Below are 27,490 nucleotides of genomic sequence, written 5' to 3' on the forward strand. Positions count from 1 at the left end.
CTGTCTTTAATACCAATTAATACCTTGTAAAAGACTCTCAAGCATAGTGACAGGTTTCAGAGTAGCAGCCGTGTTAGTCTGTATTCGCAAAAAGAAAAGGAGTACTAGTGGCACCATAGAGACTAACCAATTTATTTGAGCATAAGCTTTCGTGAGCTACAGCTCACTTTTCCACTGAATGCATCCGATGAAGTGAGCTGTAGCTCACGAAAGCTTATGCTCAAATAAATTGGTTAGTCTCTAAGGTGCCACTAGTACTTCTCAAGCATAGTGGTGGTGGTGGGTTTCCCTATGTACTCCTTTAAGGGAAAGGGCATAAGGAATAAATAAAATAAAAAAAAACCTTAACATTTCAAATACTTTAACTGTTTATCCTTCTTCTTCGGTGTCTTTTTTAATAAAAAGTTGAAAAGATTGCAATGGTGGTTATTACAATGGGACTAAGCCTACAATAACTCAACATGAAACCCTGAACCACACTTCACTGTTTAATGTTGTAACCGAACAAGCCTTTGTTTACATCTTAACCATAATGGGGCCTGAGATACCCATTTATCAACCCAACAGGACACATGTATCTTAGAGCTTGTTTACACTTTACTCCTGGGGGAATTCTGTGCCACTGCACATGCGCAGAATTTATGTCCCCCCCAGATTTCTTTGCTTCCTTGCAGAAAAATGACTTTTTGATGGGGAAGTAAAGGGAAATCACGAGAATGGTCATAAGACCCTCCCCAGCAATATGTTTTGTGTGCCCAGGGCAGCCGACAGAGAGGTAAATCACTGTGGGGCGGGGGCAGGACTGGGGAAAATCCGGCTGGGCTGGGAAGGATGGGACTTCCTCTTCCCCTGCATGGCATCTGGGGCTGTGTCAGACCCACCCCCAGATTTCTCCCCCGCACACTTCAGCTGCGAGGGATCACTATACAGGGAGCTGCTCCCCCATCTGCCCAACCCCCATGCATCCAGACCCTTCATATCCAGACCATCCCGCCGAGCCCCACTCCCTCTGCACCCAGAACCCCCCTGACAAGCCTCACTCCCCCTGCACCTGGACCACCCCAACAAGCCACCATACCCAGAACCCCACCCTACCAAGCCCCAACCAGCTGCACCTGGATCCCCACCCCACTGAGCCCCACTCCCCCTACATCTGGACCCCCCACTAAACTCCACACACCCAGACCCCCCTGCCAAGCTCTATCCCCCCCACACCCAGACTTCCCCCACTGAGCCCCAACCACCTTCATCTGGACCCCCCTGCAGAGTCCCATTACCACTGCACCCAGACCCCCCCAACAAGCCCCTGTGCATCCAGATCCCCCCCACATCCAGATCCCCCACTGAGCCACCCGCACCCAGATTGCCCCACACAGAACCCTCTGAAACCACACCTGGATCCCCCCACACTAAGCCCCTCCACACTTGGATCCTGCATTACTGAGCCTGCCTGCCCACACCTGGTACAGCTGGCATGAAGGGGCAAGGCGGTGGGTGTTTCTGGGGCAGGCCCAATCCTTGCGCTGTGTCCGGGTTGGGTGCAGCCTCACGTCCCACGGGGGAGCTGCACAATGATCTCCCACCTCTGGGCATCCAGTGGCCTGTGCTCCCCAGTGCCATGCTGGAGCCTCCACATTTATATGACAAATAAAATGTGCAGAATTTTAAAATACTGTGTGCAGAATTTATAATTTTTTGGCACAGAATGCCCTCAGGAGTAACACTTATAATGCTACAGCACTGTAGCTGCACCACTGTAATACTTCATTGAAGACACTACCCGCACTGATGAAAGGGCTCTTCCTGTCAGCATAGGTATTCTACCTCTCTGAGAGGAGGAGAATTCTCCCCTCGACCTATTGCTGTCTACACCGGGGGGTTCGGTCTGTTTAACCGCGTTGCCAGGAGTGTCAATTTTTCACACCTCTGACTAATTTCCTAGTCAGGCCTTATTCATTTGAGACAATTCATCTTTTTCCTGCTGCCTTCAGCCTGTTAGTTACATAATTTCATTCTCCTTAGTGACCAAGCTTTTCAAAATGAGAAACATGTTTAGAAGGGAAAATGGGAGATGACAACATGGTTAAATGATTAAGGCAGGGACATGGGAGTCCAGATTCATGGGTTCTTTTCCCACTTCTGCTAGACTCACTGTTTGAACCTAGAAAAGCTACCCAAGCACATCGTGCCTCAGTTTACTCACCCGCAAGATGGATATATAAGCTATTATAACACCACCTCGCTCTTATGTAGCACTTTTCATCAGTCGACTTCAATGTGCTTTACAAAGAAGGTGACTGTTGTTACACTGAGCCACAGGGAGGTGAAGCCCCTTGCCCAAGGTCACCCGGCAGGCCCGTGGATTATCCGGGGACAGCACCCAGGTGTCCTGAGTCTCGCCCAGTGCTCCAGCCACAGGCAACACGGCCTCCCTGGATCAAAGCGCACTAAGCTAAAGGGCGACCAGGATCCCTTATTCGGGGTGGAGCATCCACACGGTCACTGGGAGCCGCTGCTCCGGACTAGGTGCAGACAAGCCCTAACCCCTGCCCAGGTTCGGTCTAGCCGAGGTCTTTTCGCCAGGGGTTTCAGCGACCTGGGGGAGGGGGGAAGAGTCTCTCTTCTTCCGGGCTCGGAGCGTCCACACAGGGAGTCACCGGACACGACACCCCCCGTGTAGCCCAAGGCTCACCCCGGTACCACCGCAGGGGCTAAACCCAGCCCGCCCGCGGGAGGGGGCGGCGGGAGGCGCAAAGCGCCCCGCCCAGGCCGGGCCCCGCTCGCCATGGAAACCAGCCCGGGGCCGGCCCCACCACCGCGCCAGGGCCTCCTGGGAAGGGGAGGCGGAGCCGCCCGCCCCGGGCCACCTGGTGTCCCCGCCGCAGCGCATGTGCCGGGCCCGCTCCGCCCCCGCCGCCGCCTCGCCTCGCCGCCGCCCATGGCCGGGACGCGCTGGGTGCTGGGCGCGCTGCTCCGGGGCTGCGGCTGCAGCTGCAGCAGCTGCCAGCGCACCGGGGCGGCCTGCCTGCCCCTGCGCCCCGCCGCCGCCGCCTCCGCCGCCGGCCTGTCCGGCCTCTCGGGCCGCCGCCGGCTCCTGCTGCTGCTGGGGGCGGCGGCCGCGCAGAGCCGGGGCCTGCAAGTGGCGGTGGCCGCCGGCAGCCTGCCCAGCCCGGCCGGGCCCGGGTTCGGGGCCTTGCGGGGCCCGCTGCTGCACCAGGCCCACCCGGGGCGGAGCTACGGCCAGGTACGATCCCCCCCGCCCACCCCGCGCCGGCCGCATGGGGGTCGCTGCTCCCCGTTTCTTGGGGGGGTTCCCAAAGGGCCCCCTGGTTGACGTCCCGCCTTCAATTTTCTGGGGGACCCTAAAGGGGGGGTAACTGACCCCTCGATCTCTGGGGGATCTTGTGGGTGTTGCTTCATCCTCCCCTGACTACCCCCTGCCCCCCCAGATCTCTGCAGGAATTCTCTGCCCCCGTCCCCCGAAATCTGCTCCCTTTCCTTCAGTCTGTAGGGGGGCGCCCATCTCTAGCCTCTAGAGGGGGGGTCACTCCCTTTTCCATCAACTCCCCCTTTCCTAGGGTCACTACCTGGGCTCACTGTCTCCTCCCTGGCACCCACTCTGAGTGATATAAGACTTTCCAGGGGGGAGAGGGGCTGTTTTTTCCCGCTCATGTTCCTGTTCCTGTGGGTAGCACCCAATCTTTATTGGCCACTGTGTCTGTTTATACCTAGGAGGTCAGTGGAAAAGCCATTTATTGGAGCCCTTACAGGGTTAAGAAGAAATTCTTGTCCTCCTTGGGAGAACTCTCTTACCCAGTGTTGAAGGTCACCTCTGTTGCCTTCTCCATCGTGCCTAGGAGGGGAGGACATTATCTGAGATGTTAAATACCCAGTCTCTTGTCAAGATTGCAAATTAGAAGCCACAGACTTTTTTGTATAAGTAACTTCTCTAAGAATGCTATCATTCTGTAAAATGACTGTGAACTATTGTATACAGGGCTTTTTTCCCCTGTATTGTGTCTAATTTCTTGAACGCTGAGATTTGTGTAAGAAACTTTTTTTTAAAAATGATTAATTGCTCAAATCTGCTAGATTTGTAGCATAGCATAAAATGGTTTTCAGAGGAAGGTCTTGTGTATCCTGTTGCCATTAGGCAACTGGCTCAGGGTCCCTAAAATTAAGTTTCTCATTATTTGCTCAGCTCATTTATTTCACTATTCCTTCCATGCTCTCGGTGAGGAGTGTGTGGACTTTTCAGTCCTATGTTTCAGCTTAACAAAAAGTAAAACGTGAATTTTTCACAAAAACTGGGTCTGTGTTTGAGTTTGTAACAAAATATGAATAATCTGAGTAGTTTTCCCTTTTCTTCCAAAGATTTCAGGCACCTCTCAGTCATTAGACATTGTCTGTGGTGGAGACCATGAAAAGCAGACTTTTTAAGAAATAGTTCTTTTTGTTTAAGACACTTACTACTCCTGGGACTGAAAAAATCTGTATAAGGAGCAATCCTACAGTTTGACTGGGTAATCTAATAGACTGTTTTTATCTCTGTTTACTTCTCTGAACTGCTGGTGAGAGCCTGCACAATATTCATTTAATAGTTGTAACACAGAAGGGAATGATCACTGAAACAAGTAGTTGAGCAGCTGTTATTCTTAAAAATAATACTGTTTTCCTTTTTCAAAGGATTTGAGTTCCTCATTTCAAGATGAGTATCCTCCACTCTCAGAGTATGAACCAATTCCATCCAAGACTGGAGAGGAAGATGATGTGTTTCTTATCCGAGCCCAAGGATTGCCATACTCTTGCACTGTTGAAGATGTGCTTAGCTTTTTCGCTGGTATAATATCTGGTTTTATACAGAGATGTGATGTGGTTGAATGTGTTTTTAAATATTAATGATTGAACCTAAAACTTAAATCCTGTGTTTACCGTTCAGTTCCATTTTTATAAGTATTTGATATGGTGGAGCTATTTATTCTGTGTTCAGTCTCTCTCTGTCTCATAAGGGTACAAATTAGGGCTGTTAAGCGATTAAAATAATTAATTGTGATTAAAAAAAATTAATCCTGATTAATCACGCTGTTAATAATAGAATACCATTTATTTAAATATTTTTGGATTTTTTACATTTTTCAAATATTGATTTCAATTTTAACAGAATACAAAGTGTACAGTGCTCACTATTTTTTTATTACAAATATTTGCACTGTAAAAAAACAAATAGTATTTTTCAATTCACCTAATACAAGTACTGTAGTGCAATCTCTTTATCATGAAAGTTGAACTTACAAATGTAGAATTATGTACAAAAGAACCCTGCACTCATAAATAAAACAATGTAAAACTCTGCTTAATTGACAGGTCTTGTACAAATAAATCATTTAACTTTATTTTTAAAGTTGTATTTTAAAATACTCATTATTTGAATTACAAACTCAAAAAATAAAAATTTGCCAAGCAGGTAAGGCCTTGATGCTGCAATCTGATCCAAGTGGGTAGATCCTTGCATCCGTGCAGAGCTCTGCTGACTTCTGTGGCCCTCCATGTGGGTATAAATGTTCACCTGTTTAGAACAGATTGTATGATCAAGGCCTTAAATTGATAACCAGTCGAAATTAAGGCAATGTATGAGCCTAGTTGTGTGTATGTGGAGATAGATAGATAATGGCATCTGTATGGCATTTACTGTCCTGTGTCTGATATACTGTAGTGTGCTGCTTGGGTGAAATTTTTATATAGGATCAGAATGTTCAGTTTCGATTGGACCAGCAGATTATGGTAAGGAAGAAACACAATAAATCAATACTGTGTTTCTTTAACCATGTCTTTTGTGTGTAACTTTCTAGACTGCAGGATTCGAAATGGAGAGCGTGGGATACACTTCCTTTTAAACAGGGATGGCAAACGCAGAGGAGATGCTTTGATTGAACTAGAGTCAGAACAGGATGTGGAAAATGCCTTAGAAAAGCACCGGAAATATATGGGTCAGCGGTACGTGGAAGGTACGTGTAATCCATCTGTTTTGAAGATAACTACATATATTAAAACAGGCGCAGAATATTTCGGAACAAAACTAAAGTTATATACTGTGTGGGAAACAGAGGGAAAAGGGTTGTAGAAGTTAAAAGGTCTGAAACAGTAACTACAAGAAATGTGGTTGTGAAGATTGTTGTATATCAATCAGTGTCAGCACACACAGTTTTACTATTTAGTACCTATAAGCAAAAACCTTTAGGTATTGTTCAGTGTTGTGTTTTTTTTTTTTTTTTAACAACTCTTAATTCTAAAGAGGGCCTGGAGGGTAACTAGAGTTAAAGCTAGCTTCCTGTTTTGAACTTTATTTTCATATATGCTTTCCTTCTCTGCTCCCAAACTTCACCAAAGCCAAATGAATCCCCTCAGAAGCTCACATACCACATCTTATCCCATGATTCCATTTTATGAAGAAGGTTAGGCAAATAATACAAAGAGCTTTGGAGAGAAGGGGATTGAAAAGTCATTGTTTACTTTCCCAAGAATTTCCTTACCTTTTTTTGCTTGTCATTTCTCTGTAATGGGTTTACATACTTCAGCCTTTTCTCCTCCTGTCATTCTTCCAACAGAGCTGTTTGGAAAATGTATTCTTTTCCCATGGAAAATATCAACAAAGAACATTTTGTTTTTATCAAAATTGTCCACAAAAAAATCAAAACCTGAGACACTTTGTCCAAAAATAAAAACATTTCGTTTTTGAAATGCCTCCACAACCTGGGTATCTCATGCTCCCATCTTCTGCTATAGGCTGGGATTCCTGGTTGGACTCCATCTTTCATGATGCATCACAGTCTCCCCTCTTGATGAGGGAGGCTGTGCATCATGACATTCATACAGCTGCAGGGCATTATGTATTCCCAGGGAATTCTGCACCAACAGTTCTGCGCACAATATTTTAAAATTCTGCAAAATTCTACATATTTTATTTGTCAAAATAACACACTATAATCACGCCAGTTTCAATTATTTTGGTAATTTATTTCAAAATACCTGTCAGCAAGCATGTCTGTAACAATACAGACTACAAAAAAAAACTCAGGAAATGTTTTCTGACCAATAGATTTGTTACTAGGCATATTAATACAGAATGCTGAGTAATTCATTTAAACTAGCATACAGAAACACATTTCCTGCACCCCTCAGAAACAATGCAAAGGCTTGGGGGAGTCAGGGTGACAGGGGAGCCAAAGAAGTAATTGCTGGGAAGAAGCTTGGGAGTGAACCTGGAGAGTTGTTAAGTGTGGGTGGGAGAAGTATGGAACTGGGTTTTGGGTTTTTTAGAGTGGAGGAGGGATTGTTAAGGAGTTGGTGAACCTCCCCCATGCTGACCCTTAGCTTCTCCCATTCAGCCAGGCACATCTGCCCCCACCCCATGTGTCCCTGCATCGCCACTCCCCATTCAACCAGGCGTATCTGCACACGTTCTCATGTAGCCCTGCACCTTCACTCAGCCAGGCATAGCTGCTCCTGTCTTCATCTGTCCCTGTGCCCCGATTCAGCCACCCCCATTCCCACACTACAGGATCTATCGGTTGCTGTGTGGCTTGCAGGTTTGAAGGGGATTCCTTTCCCTGTCACATAAGTTTTCATAGATTCATAGAATATCAGAGTTGGAAGGGACCTCAGGAGATCATCTAGTCCAACCCCCTGCTCAAAGCAGGACCAATCCCCAATTTTGCCCCAGAACCCCCTAAATGGCCCCCTCAAGGATTGAACTCGCAACCCTGGGTTTAGCAGGCCAATGCTCAAACCACTGAGCTATCCCTCCCCCCTATTGTAAAAGTTTTTTAAACTTCTCGGGAAACCCAAGTGAAAACTACAGTTAAAGTTGAAAGAAACCTATTGCTTCAGCCCAAAACCAAGAAGAGACTCTTTCTTTCTTTCTTCGGGGTGACTTTGCAGGGGTTGGGGTGCAAAGGAAAATATACAGTCTAATCTTGTCTTGTATTCTTTGCAGTTTTTGAAATACATAATGAAGATGTAGATGCCATATTGAAGAGTCTGCAGTCCAGTTCATCCCCTGCAGTTAATGATGGAGTTGTACGCCTCAGAGGCCTTCCTTACAGTTGTACTGAAGCAGACATTTCAGAGTTCTTTGCAGGTGACTTAAGACTTTTCTTTTCAGCTAATATCTTCTAAATAATATCTTCTGCTTAGCTGATGTAAATTTGAATTGTAGAGATTCTCAAGTGCAATATGGTGATGTCGTCTTCTCCTGTTGTCTGCAGGACATGTTGATACTTATGGCTCTCACAATTACTGGGCTAACTGCACCTCTGACCCCTCCTGGTCTGACTGCACACCTTCTCAGGTGTGGTGGCATCACGCAGTTTTCCCACTCTGACACCGAGCCTTTGGCTGCAGTCCCCTGGTACGAACCATGATTAACTGAGCAGGTCCGATTTAAATTCAGAACCTGCTGCCCTCTTGCCTCCAAGGGCTGTGACCAGTGGTATCCAGTGACTAGACAGCCTTCTTAAAGCAAACTGGTTCATGGAGTTTAAGGCCAGAGGAGATTATTAGATGATCTAATCTGATCTCCTGTATATCACAGGCCACCAGCATCCACATGCTAAACCCAGCAACCAAAATTAGACCAAAATGTTATATCCCACAGGAGACTACACCACTGTGTGCTACAGGCAGAGAATAGGAAATCAGAAGCATTTCAGAGAAAAAGATCTTAAAACAATAAACCGACTGTACACTTGTCTGTCAGCCTTCTGCATGGGAACACTGGCAGGTCTAAGCTTCCTGCATGACCCCCCTACATGACACTCTCTGCCCTTAATTCACAAACCAGTTCACCCCTTTACTTCAGGCAGTGTGTCATCCTGCTCAGTCTTTTGATCACCCTTCTTCACAGCTGCTAAGTCATTTTTAACAGTTTTTAACCCTTTGATTTTTTAGCGCCCAGCCCTGGTAAAACAAGCCTTGCAGCTCTGTAGGAAACAAAATAAAGTATCCTTGAAGTCAGTATCTTTGCTACTGTCTTTCCAGTGTCTGCTGGGATGTGCCCTCGCTGAATTAAACCAATATAGGTGTATAATAAACCTTTCACTAGCCCTACTATATTTACACAGTCTATCTCGGTCACAAGGTCACCTACAGTATTAACACACACATACACAGCAACTCCACATCTGCTGCTCTGGCATCCTCAGAAGGCAATAGTGCAGCAATTACAAATTCTGCCGACAGCTTCTAGAAGAGGGAGGAGCAGCACCCATTAAGACTTGGGATGCATGCCCACCATCAAAGCAGAACAGAATCCTGTTGCTGAGGGGTGGCCCACGCTGATTGGGGAGAGAGTTGGCTTCCCTTCTGTGCTCTGAAGGATTGGCTTCCACTTTGTAGAGCCAAGCTTAGGATGAAAATAAGATGAAAAAGTTAAGGCACATAATAGATAAAATGGTGCCAAAATGAAATATCACCAACGGTATATTGTGCACCTCTTCATAATGTGATCACTCCTTTCCTATGTAGTTTGAGCATTGAAATAGTTAACAATGTTGATATTTAAATGATTCTCACTAGTTAACACATGCCTGAGAGAAATGTGAACTGTCAAATTCATCAAAGCCACTGTTTCAGGCTGTCTGCAAACTCAGGCAGATGTTGCTGTGTCGCCTTCAAAATGTGAACAGACTGTGTTTAAAGTCATAACAGCTAGATAGGTACTTACTAACGAATATGATGAAGGAGAACAAGATGACAGCCCTCCAGGAAAAAATCAGTTGAACAACTCAGTCCAGCCTGGTCCATTTCAAGCCTTGGTTTAGAGTTAGCGTAGAGGTTTAGAAGCTCTAGGGTATATCAAACATCATGATTATATCTCTGGCTTCTCTAAAGTGTGGCAGGAAGGATTGCACAGGGGAAAAATAATTAATCATTTAAGTATGGTTGAATACTTCCCCTGACTTCTGCATGGGCTGGTAGAAATTGAGAATAAGTCTGACAAAATGAGCACCTGCCAGCTGTTGAGTAGGGAGAACTTGTTCATGTGCTTTAGGTCCTCTGTCCTTAAACAAACAAACAAAAAAACAACCCCCAACAGAAGAATGTAGAGAACTGAAATCTTGTAGTAATCACTTATTTTCTCTTTGAAAACTCAGGCAGACCAATATTTCCGAGAGTTAAGCTCATATAAAATTAAACTTTATGTACAAATCAAGGAAAAGGTAGAAAAGGAATAAGTTTTAAAAAAATCCAAAACGTTCAGTACTTGATCAGTTCTATTCAGGGCAGCTTGTTAGTTCAGAAGTAGGTAAGTTTTCATCTATTTAAAACAAGAGAAGGAAAAATGCATATGCTACAGCTCATATAAAAAAAAAGTTTTTCCTCTCCCCAAAGGTTTGGATATAGTTGAGATGACTTTTGTCATGGATCAGAGAGGAAGAAGAAAAACAGGAGAAGCTTTTGTGCAGTTTGCAGCACCAGAAATGGCAAATCAAGCCTTGTTAAAGCATAAGGAGGAAATTGGGAATCGGTATGTGTTTCAGTGTGGTTAACTAAGTGTTTTACATTAGGACTTTAAGGATACAGAATAATTTAAAGCTTGTGGATATAAACAGTGAACAAACATAACTGTGTTCACCTTTTTGTTCCAAATTGTTCATTGAGAGTATGCTCTTTCACTCCCCCTCCTTGCCTTGATTACCTTGCTTTTCACTGGGTGATGTGTGTATTACCCCAGCCATACATGCTAGCATGAGTGTCGTTTGAAACATTTTGTGCAGAGTGGAGACTTGGTGAGATGTTTTGATGTAATATTTAGGATTCTTAAGGGAACTGGATGCCTTTCATTAGACAGTGAAGGTTAAAAAGTTTCTGGGAGATGTAGTCCGTTACTCTGGCCTAATCCAGGATTCTGGCTTTAACAGTGCCCATCTGATTTAAATGGGAACATTATGGAATAATTTTGCAGGAGAATGGGTAAAGCATCTGCTGGGCTGGGATAGTCTTTCCGAGGCCATTTTTTTGATGCCTGCAATTGGGTGGAATCTGGTGCATGCCAAATTAAAAAAAAATTGTTCTTCTGAAATGTATTTTAAAGAGGTCTGAGTCATTCCTGTCAGAGGTTATCCAGACAGTATCTAGAGGGAGGAGTAACAAATTGGGTTGTGTCTGCTTCCCCTTTAATTAGAACATGGCTTGACAAGTATATTCCATCTATTAAAATTCTTTCTTAATGTTTAATATTTTTCCTTCTGTTTAGTATTTGTAGATGGTTGCCATAGCTACCTTTTTCTCTGGGTTTTATGTTAACCTATTTTCACCTGTAAATCATACTTGCTAAAACCTCTAGCATCTTTGGTCTCCTTTGCATTTCCTGCACTGTATCAGTGTTATCTGTAATGAAGAGATCTTAGTTGTATACAATACTAATCATGGCTTCACCAAAGTGGGATTGTTACCTCAGTCATTACATATAAAATCCTTATTAACACATCCCAGGAAAACTGCTTTTGCTTTGTTTCTTGTAGTTTCAGCATACTGCGAGCCTCTAATCTGACATCCCTCATCTCTTCTCTCCCCTAGATTTTTTTTCACATTATTGCTTTCTATGTCCCCAGCTGTAACTAGGAACAGACTAATTTAGCAATTGTGGTTAAACACTATTGAGGCCAACTTTACTCTAACACTGTTCGGTCCAGCCTGTGTGAATAGGACCAAATCATGATTTCATTAGGTTCTTAATAAAAGGGTAACCTAGACAGAAGCCTTGGCTATTTTGTGATAACTTTCCCCTCTTTCATATGAATGGGGTCCTATTAGTATTCCTTGATATTGCAGTTCATCTTGATCCGTTTTTCTGGAACTTTCTATTTATCTAAATTGTGTGTTATCCCATTAATTTTCACTCCATTCTTTAAAAATTGGGCCCCTTGGCAATCATCTTCCACTATGTTCTTGATTCCTGACTAATTTTGTATAATCTAAGTTTCAGTTATTAACTGTGCTTCCTTATTAATATTTCCTTGTGTTACATCTAATAGCACCTTAGAATGTCCTTTCTCTTTTAATAATTTAAGTGACTTTCCACTGTCCATGCAGCTTGCATCTCTGTTTAGCCACTGAAAATAGAATAGATGGTTTATTTTTCAGCACTAGTACAGTGCTGATCCACCGGAATTCATACTGCTACAGGAGAAGTTCAAGTTTAAAAATAGCATTTTTTAAAAATGCAAATTATTTATGCAACAAAAATGTAAATTTTGGTTCTGAATTAAGTTGATAGCATCCTTTCAAACACTGAAGTAGACTCCATTTAAGAGGCCACATCTACACTATCCGCCGGATAAGCGGGTAGTGATTGATTTAGCGGGGATCAATTTATCGCGTCTAGTGTAGATGTGATAAATAGATCCCCGATCGCTCTGCTGTTGACTCTGGAACTCCCCCAGGGTGAGAGGTGGAAGCGGAGTCCATCAATCCCGCACTGCGAGGACGCGAAGTAAGTGATTCTAAGTCGATCAAAGATACGTTGACTTCAGCTACACTGTAGACTAAAGATCTTGTCCATACCAAATTGATGTTCTATGTGGCTTTTATTATCATGACTGTTGCACAGAAATGCGGTTTGTCTCTTCTCTGGTGGCTCCTAATGTCCCTGGGCACCATCTCTGGGTTCCCCATCTTCCTGAATATTCTTTCTTGTCTTTTAGGAGCCCTTCTGAAGGGGCTCAGCACTTTTGATAGCCATTTTCATAATCTCAGCACTCCCAGTTAAGTGCTCTGTGATTTAGTACCGTGGATTGCATGATACCTAATAGCTTGTAAGATTTAAAGACCCGGAATGGCTACAGGCTTGCTTTGGTCCTTTTGATGATTTTATTCAGGTAGAGAATTATGGAAGGAGGGACACAGAGGTGTTGGTGCATTTGTTCCTTGAAGGATGAGGGCTGTAATTTTACAGTAGATTTTAGTTAGGATAAGACACTTGTCCCTCTTATGCTTGCATCTTTTACCCTGATTAATTTGATTCTGGATCCTTTGCAATTACACTGTTTATGGCCCAACCAGTTTTGTATCAAAACCTCAGTATTTCTAGGTAAACTTTAACTCAACTCTAGACAGGACTGTCCTGAAAGCTTCAATGAAATTTAGCTGTATGAAGTCAGTGCATGCCATTAGAGCACCACACTTCCACTTTCTTCATCTGATACAATTGTTTCATCTCATGCTCTTTGGAACTGTGCTTATGTATGGATCAGAACATTATTTTCTTCTACATGCTTTCCTAACTTATTCTGCTATTTTTAGTACTGAATTGGTCTGTAGGAGTGCTGCAAATGTAGCCACCCTTCAAGTGGCTACATAGTCACATAAGTGTTGAACAAACTGCAGGGTTTTAGAATCCCATTAAACACTTGAAATCACTGTGACCATTTTGGATTTACTCCGGAGAAGCAGCAAGTAGTTTCTAAAGCTTTAAAAGATTGATTTTAAGTTGCAGAGGCAGGCTTATTTGGTGCAGTTGAAAACTTAGCTTTAAAACGACTGTCCAGAATTCTCTGCTTCTTAATGAATCTCATGCTAGCTGCAAGTTGTGATGCGTGATTTTCAGCTCCCACAAAGCAGCATCTAGTAGGAACTCTGATAGCACGACACTTGAAAGTAATTGAACATTTTTGAAAATTCAGTATTCTTTCTATGGGTGTGTAGGCGTACCATGTAATCCTTTTGCCTTTTAAATCTAGATATATAGAAATATTTCCAAGTAGGAGGAGTGAAGTTCGAACCCATAGCGGTTCGTACAGGGGGAAGAAGATGATGAATACTTATCCAACTGCTAAACTGATAAAAGAATCCGAATCAGTCTTTGAAGAAAATGAATTGAGTCAGACCCTAGGACCAACAGCAGCTTGTGAAAGTGAAAAAGAAAACGGTGAGTTCTTGCTTGTTGCGTTTATTCTTTGAAGCTCCTTTGCGTATACTCTTGCTTTTGTGTGCACTGTGTACACATGCATACAAACCATTTTTATGGAAGAGTGTAATGTTGCAAGTACTAACGCTGCTTTTGTTCACCTGTGAAGAATCTTATAGAGAAGTGATTGAAAAGCCTCGGGATGCTTCAGAATTCGGGAGTACCTCATCACCGCTGCATTTTGTCCATCTGAGAGGTCTGCCTTTCCAAGCTAGTGCCCAAGACATTGTAAATGTACGTTACAGTATGATCACTTGAATATACAGCATTGGTGACTACTTAAACCCTGATTACACTTTGAAGAGTATCAATCTTTTGCGCTATAAATATTTTAATGCTGCCTAATTTCCAGATGGATTGCATGCGGAAACTCAGGATGTTTTAAAGAGTTGAAAGGACAAGATTCAGATACATTGTGGGGGATGGTAGGTGGGAGCAGAAGTCAAGGGATGGGTGGGTAGAACAGGTTCAATAGCCAATTAAATCCTTATAGTTAAAATGCCCCACTTACTACTGTAAATTTAACTTTTGGTAGATGCACAAGCAATTTCTGCCTCGGAGTGTGAAAATTCTCAGGCCTAAAAAAATCCTCTAGCTCTGTTACAAGTCACTTGGCTTGTGGTATCTGAAGCTGTATTAGAGATCATTATTCCATAGCCGAGTCCTCCGTCTTGCTTATTTTATTTAACATTTATGGTTCAGTAGAGCCTAGAGGCCTCAACTAGGTTGGTGTGTCATTGTGGTAGGCACTGTTCAAATGGTCTGTTCTAAAGTGCTGCCATGCCTCGGTTTTGTGCTAAAGTATTTGAGCTAGTACTGCTATTAGCAAAAGGCTAGAGCATGGGGGAAAGGTAAAACTAATTTGAATTGAAAGAGCAACAAGAACAGCAGAGCGTGAAGCTTCACTAGGAGAATATTTTTGGGTAAAGATGTTAAAATAGACATCATGCTTTCTTCTCCCCATTCTGTCTTGCATGTGTTTTGTTAAAAGAGAACGATAAGAACAGATTTTTTCAATAGCTTAAGGCATACCACTGTGGGTGACTGCTCTTGTGTACATGTTCATGCCATATCTTTTAAATAAACTTCTCTGCAGATCAATCAAAAAAATATTGTTTTAAAACAATGGGTTTGATAAGATTTGTCCAATATAACCAGCATTTGTCCCTATGTTTAGCTGTAAGCATGGCTATGCAATCAATACAGCTGAGGGTTGTTTTTTTTTTCTGGTGTGGGGGGGGGAATAGTTAATCTAAATAGAGGTAGGAGACATGGCGTTTATTCTGACAAACAGGACACTTTTCCATGCAAGGTGGTGAATGTCGGGGCACATAAGCAAATTTAGTCAAAAGGGTTTTTCGAATAAAAAGGGTTCAGATAAATATGATTGTGCTTATCTAAGCAGCAGCAAATTTAACTGACCATTTTACTTCAACTTGGGTATTCCCTTTATAGTGAGAAACCAAGTTGTAACAAAATGGTCAACTAACTTTGATGCTGGAAGGAATCTTGTATATAAGTGGAAGAAAAATGGTAACTAACTGTAAAACATTTTAATTCTATCAAATAGGAGTTCCCAAGGTTTGTTGAAATATTAACACTGCAATAAACTTGTAGAATTAAACTGCATAGCTTACCTCCTCCCCATTGCTCCATCTTGCCTTTCAGTTTGACTCTTACCTGCTAGCCATATATACTTAGGTTTTGTTTTCTTTAGTTTTTTGCTCCACTGAAACCTGCAAAAATCACCATGGAATATAATTCCAGTGGGAAAGCTACAGGAGAAGCAGATGTACATTTTGAGACTCATGAAGATGCAGTTGCTGCTATGGCTAAGGACAGGTCACACGTGCGTAAGTAGTGCTTGCATGTCTTTCTGCTGTGCAGTCTTGCTGTCGAGCCCGGTCGTGCCAGTCATCTGGAACATCTTGTCAGGCCTTGAGCTGTCTACTGATCGTGTAGTACAGAGTACCTTTCAATGTCCAGGCCTCGAATTGTTCAGGCCTGAAATGTTTAACTCTGCTCAGTGTGACTGTTGCATGCACTATACAGGCTTACTTTTTTGTTGTTGTTCAGAAACTTTATAAACCATTTTGTAATTATTCCCCAGAGCATAGATATATTGAATTATTTCTGAATTCATCTCCAAAAAGAAAACAAGATTGCTAGTGACAGTGGCACAATCTCAGACTAGGTAAGTGTATTAACTCCTTCCCCCACTTGAAATGCACGCTGTTTCCAAAGATGGACAATTTGACCCTTATTTCATAGGCGTACTCATATAGCACACTGCCTGTATGCAGTACTTCAGCTATTTAAGACAAGTAGCTTAAAGTCAAAATCTAAGTCTAGACTGTTCAAACAACCATACCTAAAGTTAAGCATCTAAATTTATAATGAATTTCTCAGAGGTCTTATTTCAGGCACCCAAATTTGAAAATTTTGACCTAAGGACCCCATCCAATTCCTGTTTAAAATATTCTTTTCCTTTATGGAGTTGGATCAAGCCCTCATTTAGACAACACTCAGTGAAGCATGACAGAACTGAGTGGGATGCTGTGGCACATCAGACTCTTTATAGCTGGACAGAAATTGATAGGACTCTGTTACGCAGTGAACTTGTGCTGGAATTCAAATTTTAAAGTGTCATCCCCCCCACTCCCCCTCGTCAACCCAAATCCACTGATTCTCTGATTACTGTGAAAGGTGAAATGAAAGCCGAGGCTCATGAGTTTCTCAGTTGTGGAACTAATTTTTGTGAGTTGTGTACCTGAAAAATGTATTGACCATTTCTACAGCAGTGGAGTGCCATGAGAAGCAAAACTTGTTCAACATTCTTTCTTGGTGACATGGGTGATACGTTGCCTACATCATGGGTGATGGAACTGGGCAAATGAGAGAGTGTACGGTGAGGGAGCAATCTTGACTTTTTTGATCCAGCCTCCGAGTCAAGTGTTGTTGCTACTGGCCAGGGTCAAAATTTGTTCACTTAAGCAAACGTCTTTTAAGGCTTTTCATGATAACCGCTGGCTTTGTCAGTCATCCTTAAAAAGCCCATGTTGTGGCTGTGCTTGGACTGTGAGCCTGCTACATAAAGTCCACCTGACAGAGAACCATCATGAGCTTTGTTCAGGCATTGAGGTGGAAGAAAGCAAGATGCTCCACAGGAGCATAATACTTGGATCAGCTGAGCCAAGAAAAAGGGGTGGAGATTAAACACATGCAGTTGAAGTTGTTGCTGATATGTAGTTGCCTGCAGTGAACACCTGGGGCTGCTGTCCTGCTGCAGGGAGATTGTCCTCAGGCTATAGGGCTCCGAGACATAATTGTAGATTCTTCCCTTAAGTGTTTTCTGCAAAATATAAATGTTGGCTTTATTTTTTTAAATTAACTTTTTTTGATTGAGTAGAACTTTAGAATATATTCCTTGCATAGAAGAGTGTTCCCATCTCTCCCCCTTCACTTTCCTAGTCTGATCTCTGTAGCAAATGCAGTGGAAGATGGAACCCACTCAAGTGCTACATTGATTAGGTTAGAGGTCAGAGACTAGTTGAGTTTCAAGGCTTTGATCTTCTTTGCCAAGTGTAGCAGACACTTATCTCATGCATAACTTGAAGACCATCTCCAACACTGCTTTTTGTTACTTGAGGAAGCAGTAACTGTTCTACACTTGCACTACACATCTGCTGCAAAGTGTGACAGCAGTATTTAGCACCATCTATGACCTCTTTAATGGGCATGCTGGTGAGCAGTCTTATTGAAAATGGGTTAATTTGCAGAGCATGATTTGGTTTAGCTCTGGGCTTGGATCTCTTCCAGTTCAGCAGACTTGTCAGAGGGCCTGCTTATACCATTTTAAAGAGCTGCTTGTTTCAGTGGTGGCTTAATTTAGGTAAGCTTTGAGCGTTCCTGCCAACTTAAGAGTTGTATTAATTCTTGTTGAGAGTAGAGAACTCTCAAACACCACTAGGGGAAGGGTGTTGGGGTGGAAGAAAGTTAGCATTTGCCAAATGAGAGCTTCTGATACCCAAATCTCTAACATTTTTTCCTCTTTCTTTTCAGAATGAAGCAAGAACTGTTTCGTTTGCTCATCATTCTTGGAGCTAGAATACAGGTGCTCCTGTTCGGTAGCAAAGATAAACCACAAAGGACATCTTGTTTTTCCAAAGGCAATTCAATCTGTATCTAAAACTATTCAGCATGGGTTTGTGTAGTAAAGCGCACAATAAATGGTTTTCACACTGTGGAATTTGTCTGTAAAAACAGAATTAAGGTTGATTCCATAAACTGTCCTTGTGTTACAGTACAGGCAGGGGTAAGTTCTGATCTAGGTTGTTGCTGTGACTGAAATATCACCTACTTGTTGCATTACTGTTCAACAGCTTATTTTTGACCTAAGCTGCTTAACAGTTCTTAGTAGGTAAGAACCCTTTGTTTAAAGATTCCAGCAATAGTTGAGCACCCTCTGAACAATGCTGTCAACGAGAGCCCAACTACCTCATAGCTTTGTATAATTTAAATATCCTAGAAAATGCTTGGAAATGCAAAAGCATGGTAGAGAGAGAGTCTAAAACACAGAATGTGTTTCTAATATAGATTTTGTAATGGTTCCACAACTCTTACCTATTGTTTTAACAGGTGCTTTCCTTTGTCATCTAAAACAGGCATCCCTCATCCCATTGTGCTTAAGGATGGAGTTAACACTTTGAAATTGTCTGAGCTTATTAAACTTCTACAAATTTACATACAGTCTGTGAGGTGAAAGGTAACTGTTCTCTGTACAGTGCTTAAAGGCACCTACCCAAACATTTAATCAAAGATGTTTCGTATTTGCTTTTACTGGATAGTTTCTAAACTGTGTATTGTATAATAGCACTGCTTTTTCCCCATGTACTTGGCTGGGAGACTGCAGTAGCTACACGAAGCTAGACTTAGTACACAGTTGGAAAAGGCTTAAGGTATTTTACAATTACTCAAAATGACAAACTTTTATTGTGATGGTGAAATTAATTTCATTTCCTTTTTCTTATACTGTGGTGGTGCAAGTCTCCACTTTCCCTTGGTTAAACTGTTACTGAATTTACAGTAGATAAGAGCATTAATGCCTCCTTAAAATCTCATCTTTCAAAGCATCAGTTTTTCCAAATGGACAGACTGCTTAAGGGTACTATATTGTGTTCTGACATAAGGCAGCTCTACACTAGAAGCACTGCATCAGCATAACTACTCCACCTCCATGACAGGTGGAAGCTATGTTGGTGGGAGTGTGTCCGGCTGACAGTTCACAGGGAGGCACAGCCTGTGATATCAATGGGAAATGCTATAGTTTAGATGTATCTAATGTGTACATCCTTATTTTTCCAGTCCCCCCAAGACAAAATCAAGCACAGCTTTAAACAGCTGGGAAAGAAAGGATTATATTATACCACCATAACCCACTCAGTCCCTAAACAAAGTGTTTGGGGGAAATTGGGGGGCTCTGTTTACATTTCAGTGTTTCCTGGCTCAACAGTGCTCCAGTGTGACAAAGCTCTACCACCTCATCCTAGGTTTAAGAGCCAAGCTGCATTCCCTCACCGATTACCTTTTGTAATAAGTGGTAGAGGCCAAAATAGCCTTACACTAACAGCTGTGTAATCCACCTTGTCTTTCATAACTTGGAGTTTAAGAAACATGTGCTGCTCACTCTCAGGTACACACTGCTGCAGTGCCACTAAAAACAGGTGATTAAATGAAGGCCACACAACCAGCGAAACTGATGAGTAAGGTGCCACTTGTGTAAATGGTAACGTTCAGAGCTAGCAAACAGTGCTTTTTAACACAAGTGCCACCTTCCAGATAGTGATGTATTTATAAGCTTACAACTCAGCCTAGTGCATAAGAACAATACACAAGCAGAAATGAAAAGCAACTGATTGAGAGTATTTTTTAAACAGTTTTATTTTGCATGGAACAGTGCCAGAAAATACCTTCCCCCTCCCCCTCAGTTTTCACAGCTACACCTACAAACATGCTTGAAGAATTTCCCTTAGCAAGTGGTATCCAAACACTGCATTTACAAGTCTTTAGGATGACATCAGAGGACATAGGTAGGAACCATCATGGAGCTCACCTTGTAATTCTGACATTTAATTTTAGCTCTCTTCCTCAACCTAAGCTGTACACAAATATGTTACTAACTCATGGCTGAAGTAAACTTGTTAAGTTGTTGAGCACAGTGGGTTTTATGTAACTTGGATAACTTCTTTATATGTGACTATCGTGCTTTTCAAAATGGAGACTTTAGAGTTGCAGCATTAATATCTAAGGGTAGTAGCAGCAATCTTCCTTTTTGTGACGATCTAAAGAAAGTATAAAGGCAACCAAGGAATCAGCTACCATCTCAGAACTTCTAATCACACTCACAAGGTAATGTGGACATGTCAGCATTTACACATTAAAATTAAGTATTGTGTTTCCAGTTTGATATCCAAATGCTATCAGAATTGCTTAAATTTCAGTTTCTACTCCATCAGACTAGCAGAAAAACAAAACCAACTCACCTAGCTGATTTAAAATCGTGTAGATTTGTACAGTATATGCATATTGAATATTTATCCTCCCTGCAAAAGCAATCAACTTCACCTTCAGGCAAAAGAATCATTAGTAAAGTATCTTTTCCAGTCACTCAGAGTGCTGTCCCTGACTTTGCACTGGTGACCCTAATTAAAAAAACAAACATCTCTTCCTGGAAAATAGAAAGTGAATGTACGAAAGCACCATATATTTCCACTTAGATTCCAAAGACAAAGCTACTTCACTTTTTAATTCCTCCTGAAAAGTTAAGTTATAGACAATTGCAGGAAGACAGAACTACATTGAATGCATGTAGTTCTAACAGATTTAAGTTGCATATAATCACCTTTCAAGAAAAACCAGGTTTCCCTAAATATAGATTTGTAGTAAAATTAATGCAACACCCCTGAATACACAAATATACAAAGATCAGTTTTCTAAAGATTACAATACATTCTGTGGTCGTAATGGTTTAGTTCAGTTTCCAGTACAAAGTAGGCCAAATAAACTAAACCCCTCTCTTTGGGGAGGGATGCATACCAGCATTTGTAATTTTGCAGTTTTGGCACAGGGGGAGGCTGGAGCCCTAAGAGGTACAAGTGGCGCCTTTTGGTGGAGTACAGAAGCCTTAAATATGACATCTTATGTCAGATTATCTTTGTATGAACCATAAAACCTATTTGAAAGTGAATTTCAGATTAGCATTTGAGCCTCCTGCTAACAGCCACCGTTTCTTGTGGCTAAAAATTGATCAGTCTTATGACTATATTTAAATAAAGACCACCACATTTGCTGCTTGAACAGCTGATTAATGTGCACAAAATTAGTAGGAGCAGTATGTTGGACAGAATGTACAAACATGCCCCTAAATGGTCTGTTTAAAGGAAGACCAGTTTTTTTCCGCCCCATTTAAATATTCTGGAATCTAAATCCATCCTCTAATCATCAGGTCAAGATAAAACAGATTTAGAGTCTAAAATTCACAGCTACCATAAGTCACAACGAGAACCTCCACTATAAAAGTTCAGAGGTACCTGTTTTTACCAAAAAACAAACCTGTATTTAAATAATGTTTGAGGATTGTGCTATGAGAACTTTCAAGCGTACTGTGCTGAGCGAAATGGCGGCTATTCAGTTCTCATATCTCTCACACGCCTCAAAAAAATAACCCCAAAATCTTTTAAATCTTTCCCCTCAACTGTTGATGTTACGCCACACAACCAGACTGGAGCCCAAGAGGGGACTGAATTGAGTAACAATGTGCCACACACATGTTTAATTCCCAGTTCTTTTGTGGGATTTTTCTCTTTGAACTGGAGCATCACAGTTCAGTAGAACTGCCAAGGACAGAACGGAAAAGGGAAAGTGGTATTTCAAGCAGAGCCACACATGCTGGTGAACAATACCTCTTCGTTCTTTGTTTCAGTTATCATCCATTTTGTCTTCAAACAAAACACTTAAGTAAACCTTTGTACGTGTGTTTTTACCTCTTCTTGCAGTTGCCATGGTACATGTATTAAGGCTACTCTGACAAGTTCTTCACACAGCAGCTCCTGCCTGAAAAGGGGGGTGTTTTCCTAGAAGGGCTCAGACCAGCATTTTAAATAGACAGTTGAGAGAGAATGTGAACACAAGAATGTACTTCCTCTCTTTGACCTTGCAAGAGCAGAGGGAAGAGAGATTCTTCTCTAGAAACTCGCCTGAACAGCTTCAGAGCCAAGCCTAAGCTACAAGATTTTATAGCTGGGCCAAAAGCCTTGATTGGTCATCACTGTCCCCCATGCGGAGTCCTACAATGGGCTTGTTGAATATTGCTGTATCAGCTGTTTGTGACATGTGTTGCAAACACACTCTGGATTAATGCTGGATGGAAGGGGCAGTTCATTAGCTGAACAGGCCTTGCAGAAGATTCCATCACAGTTCTTGCAAATGTTCTAAAAAAGGGAAAGAGGAACGAAAAGTGGAAATTACTGTTAATGAGATGAGAGAGACCACGCCAGCCAATTACAAGGGGCTCAACACCACCACGTGAAGTAATCACGTTTTCTCCCTAATGTTCAGTTGGCCAAAAGACTACTTTGTCCTTGCAAAGGGCACCTGAAGCTTCTGTCCCTCATCCATCACTAGAGACTACCTATTGGCCCCTCCTCCAACCTTTGAGGAACAGAAGGTTCTTTCCCAAAGGATGAGAATGTTACTTCAGCAGAGTTCCTAAACCCACAGAGTAAAAATCAAAATCAGGACTTCAGATCACAATCTCAAGAACAGGCTGGAGCAAATTTCCCAAACTGTACCCAGATGTGATTTGGCAAGAGTCAGTTTAAGCAATCAATACTTTAAAATTCAAATGCTAGTTAATCAGAACACACAACTATATATGAAACCCTAGTAGTAAAAGTCTTATCCACCAGAGCTACATGTGTATTTTTAATTTCATACACATTAGGGCTGTCAGTCACAGTTAACTCAAGCAATTAACTCAATTAAAAAAATTAATCAGTTTTAATCACACTTAACAGCATCCCATTTAAATTATATTTTTAGATGTCTTCTACATTTTCAAATTAGGGTTGTCAATCGCAGTTAACTCACATGATTAAAAAATGATTAAAAAAATTAATTGCTATTAATTGCACTGTTAATACAATACCAATTGAAATTTATTAAATATTTTTGGATGTTTTCTACATTTTCAAATATTGATTTCAATTACAACACAGAATAAAGTGTACAGTGCTCACTTTATTTTTATTACAAATATTTGCACTGTAAGAAACAAAAGAAATAGTATTTTTCAATTCACCCTAATACTAGTGCAATCTCTATCATGAAAGTTGAACTTGCAAATGTAGAATTATGTACAAAAAAAACTGCATTCAAAAATAAAACAATGTAAAACTTTAGAGCCTGCAAGTCCACTCAACCCAACTTCAGCCAATTGCTCAGACAAACAAGTATGGTTACAATTTGCAGGAGATAACGCTGCCTGCTTCTTGTTTACAATGTCACCTGAAAGTGACAACAGGTGTTCGCATGGCACTTTTATAGCCTGTGTTGCAAGGTATTTACGTGTCAGATATGCTATACATTTGTATGACCCTTTATTCTTGGGCCACCATTCCAGAGGACATGCTTCCATGCTGATGATACTCGTTAAAAAAATGTGTTAATTATATCCTTGGGGCAGAATTGTAAGTCTCCTGTTCTGTTTTACCCGCATTCTGCCAGATATTTCATGTCATAGCAGTCTCGGATGATGACCCAGCACATGTTCGTTTAAGAACACTTTAACGGCAGATTTGACAAAATGCAAAGAAGGTACCAATGTGAGATTTCTAAAAATAGCTACAGCACTCGACCCAAGGTTTAAGAATCTGAAGTGCCATCCAAAATCTGAGAGGGATGAGGTGTGAAGCACGCTTTCAGAAGTCTTAAAAGAGCAACGCTCAGATGCAGAAACTACAGAACCCAAACCACCAAAAAAGAAAATCAACCTTCTGCTGGTGGCATCTGATTCAGATGATGAAAATGAACATGCGTCAGTCCACACTGCTTTGGATCGTTATCGAGCAGAACCCGTCATCAGCATGGACGCATGTCCCCTGGAATGGTGGTTGAAGCATGAAGGGACATATGAATCCTTAACACATCTGGCACATAAATATCTTGTGATGCCCATTACAACAGTGCCATATAAATGCCTGTTCTCATTTTCAGGTGACATTGTAAACAAGAAGTGGGCAGCATTATCTCCTGCAAATTGTAACCAAACTTGTTTGTCTGAGCGATTGGCTGAAGTAGGACTGAGTGGACTCTAAAATTTTATATTGAATGCAGGTTTTTTTTGTACATAATTCTACATTTGTAAGTTCAACTTTCATGATAAAGAGATTGCACTACAGTACTTGTAATGGGGGAATTGAAAAATACTATTTTTTTTTTACAGTGCAAATACTTGTAATAAATATAAAGTGAACACTGTACACTTTGTATTCTGTATTGTAATTGAAATCAATATATTTGAAAATGTAGAAAACATCAAAAATATTTAAATAAATGATATTCTATTGTTTAACAGTGCAATTAATCAGTAACTTTTTTAATCACTTGACAGCCCTATTTCAAATATATTGATTTCAGTTACAACACAGAATACAAAGTGTACAGTGGTCACTTTATATTTTTTTATTACAAATATTTGCACTGTAAAAAAAACAAACAATTTTTCAGTTCACCCTATACAAGCACTGCAGTGCAATCTCTATCATGAAAGTGCAACTTACAAATGAAGAATTTTTTGTTACATAACTGCACTCAAACAAAATGTAAAACTTTAGAGCCTACAAGTCCATTCAATCCTATATGTTGTGTAGCCAATCGCTCAGACAAGTTTGTTTACATTTACGGGAGATACTGCTGCCTGTTTCTTATTTACAACGTCTCCTGAAAGTGAGACCAGGCATCCACATGCCACTGTTGTAGCCTGTGTTGCAAAGTATTTATATGCTAAACATTCGTATGCCCCTTCATGCTTCAACTTGAAAACTACACTCTTTTGTTTCATCTTTGTTATATTGCAAATATTTGTATTAAAAAATAATATAAAGTGAGCACTCTACACTTTACATTCGGTGTTGTAACTGAAATCAATATAGTTGAAAATGTAGAAAAACGTCCAAAATATTTATAATACATTTAAATTAGTATTCTCTTATTCACAGTGCCATGAAAACTGATTAATCATAATTAATTTTTTTAATCGTTTGACAGTCCTAATATACATGTGTATGTGGGGTGTGTATAGATGTATGTGCATAAGTTATATTGATATATATCTACAACCAAACACTACTCTCATATTTGGGGATTTATAAAAAAGCTGGTATAAGACATGCTGGAATTTGCAGTCCTTTTAACTGGTGTGCTTCCTAAAGGCAAGCTGAAAAGCTTCTATAGAAACCATATTTGTGACTCCATACTATCAGCAGCATATATTCAAAAATAAAAAGGACATGGTTTACACCAGATTTTTAAGTCGCTGCTTTACGTAGCTGCCGAGATGGGAGTTCAGGGATCTGTCTCTCTCTTGCCATAAGGGCTGGTGTCCTTGACACCTAACACTATCAAGAAAGCAGCTCCTTGCTCAATTCCTTGTGTCAGTGACACTGTCAATAGTTCCAGAGGAAACACAGAACCCCTCAGTTCAGGCCTTGGCAGATACACTAAAAAGGCTTTCAAGTTCTCTGTGAAAGTATCCATAATGGAAATGTGACCCAGGCTGCCTTCTAATAGCAGTAATTTTTAGAGCCTTAAAGCTAGTGCCCTATATAACACGGGACAAATCTTTATGGAACACAAGCAAATCTCAGGAAAAAATGCCAATTATGCAGGAGGGATTAGGTGGGTCTCCCAGTGATGTTACCAGCTTGCCAGAGGAAGTAGGACACACCTCACATAGACAGGGGTTTTCCTATGTAGCTCTCTCAGTGCTATTGGGAAGAGTTCAGTAGCTCCACATATGAGAGGTTTCAGAGTAACAGCCGTGTTAGTCTGTATTCGCAAAAAGAAAAGGGAGTACTTGTGGCACCTTAGAGACTAACCAATTTATTTGAGCATAAGCTTTCGTGAACTACAGCTCACTTCATCCTCGCTCATGAAAGCTTATGCTCAAATAAATTGGTTAGTCTCTAAGGTGCCAGGCAGACACTGGGGAGAGGGCTGATTGTGCTCCCAGGTGTGGATGGGGCGTGAATTAAAGGCAGCTCTTCAGGGGAGGGAAGCATACCAGCATTTATCATTTGCCAGTGTCAACAGCAGGTGGCATGGAGGATCCTGAAGCCCTCTCGTTTAACAGCTTTGTCCTAATGGGAAGATGGACAAACATGTATTTCCTGGTGCCAGAGGTGAAAGTAAGCCAGTGCGCCGTACCAGGGGTGGATTGGCTTCCCCAGCCACAATTTAAAGGGCCTGCGGCTCCCAGCAGCGGCTGAAACCCCCAGCCCTTTAAATTGCTGCCAGAGCCCTGGGGTAGCAGCAGCAGGGCTGGGGCGGAGATTTACAGGGCCCGGGGCAGTAGTGGTGGCCGGAGCCCCGTCCCCGGAGCCCTGGGGAAGTGGTGGCGGGGCTCTGGGGACGATTAAAGGGCCCAGGGCTCCGGCCACTGCTACCGTCCAGGGCCCTTTAAACCGCTGCCACAGCCCCCAGCTACCGCTGTTACCCTGGGGAGGGAGAAGGAGGCACTTGCCAGTACAGGGTGGGCTGGGGCTGGCTCTGGCTCTGACCCCGAGCCCCGCCCCTTCTGCCCAAGGCCCCGCCCCTTCTGGGAGCCAGAGCCAGCCCCAGCCCAGCCCCGTACTGGTAAGTCCCTAGACTTACTTTCACCCCTGCCTGGTACCCAGGTAATTAAAGGGAAATCTACTTATATTTATCAGCTTTTAGAAAATTAACTTAGGGGGAACATGTGCTACCAGGCTGGCCAAGACACACCAGCCTCCCCTTAACTGAAGTTACCTTTGTTTTGGTGAGACTGCCTTCCTCTTGGCACAGCTGGCATAGCTGTGATTTTCCAGGTCCAGGTGGCAGTTCCTAAATCATTAAGAAAAACAATTGCTCAGCATTACTCTTCCTGCACCCTCCATTTCAACATTATTGCTAGTGTCTGCAACCCTCCACCCTCAACGCAGCTTTCCCTTTTCCTAGTCCATTTGAGGCACAGTCGGACTGCTCAGAAAGTGGGCAGCCTGCAGGAAGCGTTGATTTGTGCACATACACAAACAGGACCTCAAACCATTCAGAAAATCACAGGACAAACTGCTCTTCTGGGAAGAAGTACTTAACTCTGGCCAATCAACTTCCAGAATCCACATCACTGAGTGTGACTGACTCCCTGAATGTTGGCTTCATCCACTGAGTCCTGGAGTGCCCAAAGCCAGAGTAAAAGGGCTAAATTTATCAAGTCAGCAAGGCTGC

The 27,490-nt window shown here is 42.0% G+C and overlaps 2 protein-coding genes across 9 annotated transcripts in view; one reads left to right on the forward strand and one right to left on the reverse strand.

Moving 5' to 3' along the window:
- Positions 1 to 2,921: 2,921 nt before the first annotated feature.
- On the forward strand, positions 2,922 to 18,212 carry GRSF1 (G-rich RNA sequence binding factor 1). Of its 2 annotated transcripts, XM_027828179.3 has the most exons (10): positions 2,923 to 3,244; positions 4,687 to 4,840; positions 5,850 to 6,005; positions 7,994 to 8,137; positions 10,390 to 10,525; positions 13,740 to 13,927; positions 14,076 to 14,200; positions 15,684 to 15,819; positions 16,077 to 16,160; positions 18,029 to 18,212. In XM_027828179.3, the coding sequence occupies exons 1-9, from the start codon at positions 2,939 to 2,941 to the stop codon at positions 16,133 to 16,135; spliced, it is 1,404 nt and encodes a 467-aa protein (XP_027683980.2). In that variant the 5' UTR covers positions 2,923 to 2,938; the 3' UTR covers positions 16,136 to 16,160; positions 18,029 to 18,212. The 2 variants fall into 2 exon arrangements, with proteins under 2 accessions (XP_043400657.1, XP_027683980.2); XM_043544722.1 differs by lacking the exon at positions 16,077 to 16,160 and having other exon boundaries at positions 2,922 to 3,244.
- Positions 18,213 to 19,888: 1,676 nt separating this feature from the next.
- RUFY3 (RUN and FYVE domain containing 3) overlaps positions 19,889 to 27,490 on the reverse strand; it is a 79,417-nt gene continuing 71,815 nt past the window's right edge. For 6 of the 7 annotated variants that reach the window (XM_043544721.1, XM_037896695.2, XM_037896692.2 and 3 more), the window contains 2 exons: positions 27,032 to 27,106; positions 19,889 to 22,455 (listed from right to left, as the gene is read on the reverse strand). In XM_043544721.1, coding sequence (XP_043400656.1) covers positions 22,312 to 22,455; positions 27,032 to 27,106 — 219 coding nt within the window. In that variant the 3' untranslated portion in view covers positions 19,889 to 22,311. Of the gene's footprint in view, positions 22,456 to 26,306; positions 26,383 to 27,031; positions 27,107 to 27,490 lie in introns of all 7 variants that reach the window. The other variant, XM_037896693.2, reaches the window with a different exon arrangement.

Source organism: Chelonia mydas, chromosome 4 (genome assembly GCF_015237465.2).
Source record: "Chelonia mydas isolate rCheMyd1 chromosome 4, rCheMyd1.pri.v2, whole genome shotgun sequence".
In the NCBI taxonomy this organism is placed as follows: Eukaryota; Metazoa; Chordata; order Testudines; family Cheloniidae; genus Chelonia; species Chelonia mydas.

Bases quoted from the DNA above. Each gene is read 5' to 3' on its own strand.
- GRSF1 (XM_027828179.3), top strand. From the start codon at position 2,939: ATGGCCGGGACGCGCTGGGTGCTGGGCGCGCTGCTCCGGGGCTGCGGC. The intron at 3,245-4,686 runs GTACGATCCCCC...CCTTTTTCAAAG, and splicing joins CGGGGCGGAGCTACGGCCAG to GATTTGAGTTCCTCATTTCA. The intron at 15,820-16,076 runs GTAAGTAGTGCT...ATTATTCCCCAG, and splicing joins TAAGGACAGGTCACACGTGC to AGCATAGATATATTGAATTA.